Here is a 7964-nt window from a genome sequence, read left to right on the forward strand (position 1 = left end):
TAAGAAAACATGGGAGTAAACTCTTCCATGTGTGATGTTTTTGATGTAACGTTCCACTTTTTCACGCAGCTGTCGGTATGGTCAGCTACCACTCGGAGAAGCACAACATGGCGTCCAGCGACAGTCCCATCTACAGCACTATCAATGCAGCGGCCCAGGAGGACCTGCTGAGCTACTACGACACCTACTCCAGCGCCTCCTACAAGCAGGGCCCTGACCCGTACAGCAGCAGCCCGGCACTGTCCAACAGTGGCCTGGTGGCTCTGGAGCAGGACCTGGACCAGTGGACCATTCAGTCTGGACACTCAAACTCCGAATACGCCAAGCTGCACTACTCCAAGAAGAGCAACGGTGAGTTGAACACTGGTTTGTCATCTTTTGCTAGTGGAGTATCATGATTACTTTACAAGGTTGCAGAATGTGTTGTTTAGACATCTGCTGCCGTGGCAACCAACAAGACAGCTTAGAAGCATAACAAGGGACAGCTTAGAAGCATAACAATAATTCATCCTTGCATCAGTCAATTCCTCTTCACTCAATATGAGCTCCGTTCTTACAAACCTTTACAATTAGTTTGTCTAAACACCTCTTTTGTTTGTTTGTTTTTAATTTAAGCATACCAAAATAGGTGCAAAAATGAATTAAAGTGCAAAAGAGTGGTCATAAAATAGAAGGGGACTCTATTTTGTATTGTACAGATGATGTTTTAGAATAAAATAACATTGTTAACTGGCATACAAGTGCAAAAATAAGTTAATATTAAGATAATATAAAAGGAATAAAATGCTCAGTCTTAACGTTAGTCATGTAGGTGTAATGTGAAGCGAATTAAAAGGGGGGGGGGGGAAATGACATAAAGGTCCACCTTAATGTTTATAAGAATTGACGATATAAGTGTTGCAAAAAAATGCTAATAAAAAGCAATACACATACAGAAAGTCATTGAATTGAGGTATCGGGTGACATCATCCGTGATGGGAATCATTGTTTTTGGTGGACAAAAGAGCAAAACAAAACAAAAAAGCCAAATTAAAAGCTAAATGAGCACAATGCATGACGCTGTTAATCTTTTGATGCTCTGAACTTGGGATTTGCTGACGTCTTGCATAAATTCATGCAACTGGATGAATGTGTGTACAGTGATGTACTGAGATACGAGTTGAATTTGTTACCTAATCACGCTCGTAATTCAAAGCACTCGCATGTAATGCCATCAATCCATTCAGCTTCCCCAAAACCAAAGTTTTTGTAATGTGTTTTTCAATAAGAAACATAACGCTCTATAATATTCTACTTTCTAAAAACATGTAGTAGTAACATCATGAAATAGAATGTAGACAATTAAACAGATTGTGCATAATGATTAATTAATTGTGATAGTGCGGCTCCTGTTTTGTGTGCCGTGGTCACTTGGGGGCAATTTAATGCAGATATATGGCTATCCATGGAAACAGTCACAACTCCTCAGTAAGCTGTAGCAATATTAATCATTTATCGCAGAGAATAAAGAATATTGTGAATATTGTAATATCTGTCCACATGTGTTGTCGCACTGTTTGTGTTCAAAGATCAGTTTCTTAAAGGGTTATAACACCGTGACACAGATGCAATTTGTTAGCCTGTCTATGGCATTTTGCTTTGCTTGTCAGCATTAAGGTAAACGGACTTTCTTAAGGCAAAACTATGTGGTTGTTTTATCAACACATTGCGTAGTTGTCTAGTTTGACAGCAGACTGCTTGAAGCCTCTTTTTTTGAAGAATTGCTCATTTTCAAACTGCTGCTTGTTGTGAAGTGAGTTGTGTTCACTGCCACTTTCCACCGCTCGTATCTCTCTTTTTTCTTCCGGCCAGACGACAGCTCTTACCTCCAAAGACTCATTGTATAAGTCAGGCCACTTGTATCTCAAGGCAGCAATGTACATTCAATTGTTGAATAAACACATCTCCATCTTTACAGGACTCTTTAAAGGTCCTTGAAGACAAAAAAAAAAAGTCATAATGAGAAGAATGTCCTTCATGTCCTGACAGGTTGAGCAAGTAGACTGTTCACTGAAGCATGTTGCCATGATTTCCCATGTGCTCTTGATAGATAAACTGATCAAGCAGAGATCCACCGGGTCGGTGTGCACGCCGACTACCCTCAAATGGGTGGACGTGTTGTCTCGTCCTCTTCCGGCCAATAAGGATGGATGTCGCTCAGAGTGTAACGGCGCGGAGCAGCGCAGGTAAGACGACTGTCAACCATCTCCTTCCTACTTGAAAGGAAGAGGACATACAGTACAGTATTTTGGAAAATTTACTTTTTAATTGCTTGTGTACAAATAGATGAGTCCCTAGAGGGTTTGCCCACTCATCAAGTGTGAAATTAAACAAAGGAAATCTTTAGTTATCTGAAACGTTTCTGAAAATGTGTCTGTGAGCTACCCGTTCTGCACTTCAGCCCTACTGTTGTGTAACAATGAGGCTAATTAACAAAATAACCACCCCCACAACAGGTTTTTCCACCCATGACATGAAGGCACAATTGATAAACATGCAGAGGAACACTGTACCACAAATAATATATTTTTGCTCATCTATATGTGCCAACAACATATACAGGCATGACGAGGAGATGACGAGAGCAAAGGTCAGGCTCTGCCCCCGATCATCATTGTAGTAGGTAAAGCCAGTCTCACCATTGGCCCAACACTATAAAGGGCAAAATGAGGTCTGGTCTTGCATTAGATGGGCCCGGCCCCTTAAAACAGGCTGATTCCAAGCGTGTCACAGATATGTGATTCATAAACCTCAGAACTGTTTTACTGTAAATCGTGGGTAAAAATGCTTAAGTCTCGTTTAAGATCACAACAGCTCTGTGACTAACTACTCAAAGCAAACTTTGGAGTGAGTGTGGCTTTAGCAAATGAACATGCAGTGGTGTCTGCAGGCGGCGCTCTGTGGTTCCGGAGTGTTGTGCGTCTCCTCTAACCGCTTGTGACAGGTTGGATTGCAGACATAACGGCATGGGCTGCTCTGACCGTGCCGTGTCTTTTCTGATGGCATTAGCCGCAATCTGACATCATGAATTAGCTCCTTGCGTTTTGCACTGACATGTCCGTCATTTAATTGAGCCTCTTGGCACTGGCAATGTTAGTCACAAAAGTGCTCCTGGTACATTACTTTGAAATTAAAGCAACAGTAAGGAAATGTTTGCCGACCACCAAGTTATACTGTAGATATTTCGTTACAGAAGTTACTCCACCCTCATACTGTAAAAAGCTAATAAAAACAAACAAAACAAAACAAAAACAAAAACGCTATAAACCACATATTTAAACGATATAGCAGGGATTTAATTGATAAACAATCACATAATCTACACCATGGTAAAAAAAAAAATGTAAGGCCCTTCTCCTTCCTGGGGTTGATGATGATGGTAAAGCGGTGAGGTTGAAGGAAGACTCCGCTGATACAAGCTCAGTGAACAAAGAGAACTTTATTTACAGCTAGCAAGTATCAGATCAAAATTGTTTGATCCTGCCATTGTACGGGGGCCGCTGTAGGTGAATCAGGATATAGCTGGGGAACCAGTAAAGTAGGTCATAACATGTCACCGTGACAAAAACGTTATACCACCTACTGTATGCTCAGGCCAAGAAAACACAATAGGTGCCCAGGCTTGTCCACCAACTGTCTGTACCAGTACAGTAGTAGGTGAAAACATGTGCAATCCAGTTTATTGCCAAAATTCAGTTGTAATATATTGTAATCTGTTTGCATTGCTGCTTGAATTAATGAACGAACCCAGATAAACAAGCAAAAAAGGCACTTGTTAGATATTTTGAATATTCAGCCCTTGCCTTTAAGACGCCCGCTCCTGCTGCTGTGTCTCATCCTTGTGGTCTTGTAGCTCCGGGGATGAAGATGACAGCTGGTGTCCCCCGCTGCCCGCCAGAACCTATCTGATGGACGAGCCTTCCGCCGCCCTCCAGCCGTCCCACTCGGCCGCGTCCTCCCCTCAGCGGGACACACTGAAGCCTGGCGACAGTCCTCGGCCGCAGCACGTGGACCTGCTGGTCCGTCAGCACTCCCAACTCTCCCAGTCCAATCCGGATCTGTTCACCAAGACCGCCGAGGTGCACCACGGCCGCAGCCGCTGGACGGAAACCTTGAGGGGCGACAGACTCGACAAAGGTCAGTTGGAATCGGGCCTCGTGTGAGCCAAAAATCATGTCTTATTTATTTTTCATGCTCTTCCGATCCTCGAGGGTGGTAAACAAGCTTTCTTGTCAGGACAATCTGCCGCCGCAGTCTGCGATTTGAGCCCCGCAGCTCTGGCGTACAGATGCAGGAACAAGAAAAAAGCCCCGAAGGATGGCGCACTCAGACGGGAGCCGCACAGCCAAGCAGGTATAACGCACACTGTAGTATTGTCTTCATTCTGGCTTAGTTAGTGTCTACTTAAGCATTTCTTTTTAGCTCTCCATGCAACTAATGAACTGATGATGAACCGTCTGCCAGCTCTTCCTTAAGCGTCACTACGACACTAAAATGTCGGCCAATGTATCTAATTGAGGCTAATGTAGCGAACTAGCCACTTTAAAAAATATATGTGCAAAACTAGTACTGTAAGGCAGTCAAAGAGCATGACAGTGTGGAACAAGGCAGCCTTGTATGAAAATCCACCTACTAATCCTTTAAAAAGAAGAGATCAGTGCTGACATATATAAGTGACACTTTATGGATGTGTTTTGTGCAGTTGTTTTGATTTTACTATATTAATGTTTGAACATGCAGTTGTCATGCTCATCCTCAGTTTTCTAATGTGTTCTGTAATTAGCTTTCAAAATCAAAAGGCCTGCAATATAATGAAAGAGAAGCCTTATCAAATAAACCAGATGAGACCAAAACATCTCTTCAGAATTCATTTAAAACAGCAACAAAGATATTTAGTGGCCATCTGTCTTGAGTGCTCAGACCCTTGCGCCTGTTTTCTTAGCCGAATGTTTATTTCCCACATGGCCCAGAGCTGCCCCCTCCTCCGGCCCCTCCGTCGGCCGAGAACTCCCTGCAGCCTCCAGTCGACGTTGTGACTCTCACAAGCGACGATCATGTCTCCACCGACCAAAGAGCAACCACAAAATGGTCGTCCCAGGGTGGGTGGCTGTAAACATAGCAAGACAACAGCTGGGTGACTCTTAATGTAAATCCCTGTATCAGGACAGGGGTGACCATTACATAGGTTTAGGGTTTAACCTATAGACTGTATATGTGTAGAAATACAAGCCAGTGATCCGCTTATCATCTGCAGATGAGAATGTAATCCAGTACGGGTCGTCCAAGCAGATGCCAGTCTACGGGTCGCTCGGTGGCGTCTTTACCAGATCTCCAGCTTCTTCTGGACACATGAGGGTCCAGGTAATGAGCTAACCACCTCGCCGCTAGCCCTACACACCGCTGACTCAATTGGGGAATTCATGTAAACATTGTTCTGTCATTTCCTTATTATGTTATGCTTACCTGACAACAACAACAACAAACAGCATAATAGCGAAAATTGTAACTCACATTTAAGGTTTCTGCCAACAACATGGATCAGGTAAAATAATCTGTTCCATTATTATCTGACAATCTCAATTAAATCTTGAGGTTTCCAACAAACAAGGACCAGTAAAAGGAATGATCACATTTCTTTTTATCCACATTGTTGCGCCTCCTAGCTAACCTAAACTTTCCGCATAGTAACAAGATTCTGTTTGATTAGCTTCTCTACGTTGTTGCGCCTGCGAGTTAGCTCACATTATCATCCAATTTTGATGTTTGTCTACCAATGAGGGCCAGGAAAATAAAAAGAATATATACAGTATATGTTGTTGTGCCTGCTAGCTAACTTGCTACCATTTTATTTGAATCTTGAATTGTGTCCCAGACCTGGAAAAAGAATGCTTCGCTTCTGTTTAGCTACATTTTTACACCTGTTAGCTAACTTCAATTTAGTTAAATCATGATGTTTCTGCCCAGTAACAATGCTGCACCTGATGACAAACTAAAATGTTCAAATCTGTTTAGTTGTAGCCAGCAGAAATTTGAAATCAATGTTGACGTTTCTGCCTCACATGGATCAAGAAAAAACATCTGAGCAATTCTGCCAAACTGAATTGTTGCGTCTACTAGCTAGCTAGCTGAGACTTTAATTAAGTGTTATTATTTCTACCTAGCAACACGGACCAGGAAGCAGATTTGTTTAATTATATGGCACTAGGTTGCTGTGTCTACTGGCTAAAAATGTCTTCAAACTTCTTCTAAAGTTTCTGACTAGTTACAAGGACCAGGGAGAAAACGGGATCAATTACGTTGAGTTACAATTTAGCTCTTGCTAGCTAATTAACATTTTAATTCAGTCTTGACATTTCTGCTTATAACAAGAACATGGAAAAAGAATGCGTTCAATTTGTTTGATCTATGTTGTTGCATCTCCTAGCGAGCTACCTAAAATTGCAATTAACTTTTCAGGTTTCTGCAACAAGGACCAATAAACAGAATCTGTTGAATTCTTATTCATTACATTTGTTGCTGTGCCCGCTAGCTACCTAGCTAAAATATTCCCAAATTCTGTTGAGTTTCTGCCTAGCAACAAGGACCAAGAAAAAAGTATTGTTGACCCCCATTGCCAGCTCTACTGTATAACACATGCTTCCAGCCACATAAAGTATTGCATATAAGTTTTACTTTGTTACTTTTGTTTCCTTCCAGAACCTCATGTGAGCCCACACATTCTCCAGTTCCGTCTTTGTGAGCCATCCATTGATTCTTACACAAAAGTGTAAAAAAATAAATAAATAAATAAATAAAATAAAAATAAAAAAAGACTTCACATCCAAACTGTCCAGACTCAATCCATGGGATCCTTTCACAATTCCTACACAGTTTTGTCAGCCTGGATTATTTAAAAAAATAAATAAATAAATAAAGTGTACATATTAGCTTGTGCTAATCATTAGCCATCATTAAACTGTGCACGTCTGCAATACAATGACAAGCGTGCGCATGTGTGTGTGCACTTGTGTATTTTGTGTTTCCACTGACTGTGTGCCAAAGTCAAGAGGCCACAATTTGCATTTGTAATCCTCTGCTGCTATTTCACCGCACACACACACACACACACACACACACACACACACACACACACACACACACACACACACACACACACACACACACACACACACACACACACACACACACACACACACACACACACACACACACACACACACACACACACACACACACACAAACACGCGCACACAGGCTTGACCTATGCGTTCTGTCCACTGAAGCAACTATCAAACTATTGGGATGCAACAGCATCCACTAATGTCCCAAATGGGAATTACACAACAGGCCGATGTGAGCACAAGCTATTTTCTTCACAACTGACTAAAACCACAAATAAAAGAATAAATATTAAAATTGGTTGTGAAATAATACTATAATAATATATACTATTATAATAACACTTTTTTGTGTGGCTTTTATTGGAAATTTAAAATGTATATTATTTTGGATTGCCATTTTAAATAAATATATATTACATATGTTTGCAAAATAAAGAAATGAATTATTTTGGAAATATCTAATAACATTTTAATTTTATTATTCATTTGGTAATTTGAAAACAATTTAATACATTAATTCTAAAATATAAACTATATAAATAAATGTTACTGTTTGTGAAATAAACGAACAAAAAAGTATTTGTTAATTAATTGACAATTGTGTACACGGATTCACATTTGAAATATAAATAGCAATAAATATGAAACATTTTTTAAATAAAAAAAGAAATTTCAATGAAATACTGGGATGGGCTCCAGCACGCCCGCGACCCTAGTGATATTTTATTATTATTTGTTCATGGAAGATTTAACACATGGACTTCCTGTTTTAATATTTAATGTGAAAAAATACATCCATCCATT

The 7964-nt window shown here is 40.6% G+C and overlaps 1 protein-coding gene across 2 annotated transcripts in view; it reads left to right on the forward strand.

The window, feature by feature from the left end:
- zgc:77784 (uncharacterized protein LOC402947 homolog) overlaps positions 1–7307 on the forward strand; it is a 75739-nt gene extending 68432 nt beyond the window's left edge. Inside the window, exons 19-25 of one of the 2 annotated variants that reach the window (XM_061782579.1) lie at positions 70–351; positions 2090–2225; positions 3893–4176; positions 4276–4392; positions 5010–5138; positions 5294–5400; positions 6736–7307. In XM_061782579.1, the coding sequence (XP_061638563.1) occupies positions 70–351; positions 2090–2225; positions 3893–4176; positions 4276–4392; positions 5010–5138; positions 5294–5400; positions 6736–6747 (1067 nt within the window). In that variant the 3' untranslated portion in view covers positions 6748–7307. The remainder of the gene's footprint in view (positions 1–69; positions 352–2089; positions 2226–3892; positions 4177–4275; positions 4393–5009; positions 5139–5293; positions 5401–6735) is intronic. The other variant, XM_061782580.1, reaches the window with a different exon arrangement.
- Positions 7308–7964: the final 657 nt, after the last annotated feature.

The sequence above is a fragment of the Phyllopteryx taeniolatus genome, chromosome 8 (assembly GCF_024500385.1).
Source record: "Phyllopteryx taeniolatus isolate TA_2022b chromosome 8, UOR_Ptae_1.2, whole genome shotgun sequence".
Classification (NCBI taxonomy): Eukaryota; Metazoa; Chordata; class Actinopteri; order Syngnathiformes; family Syngnathidae; genus Phyllopteryx; species Phyllopteryx taeniolatus.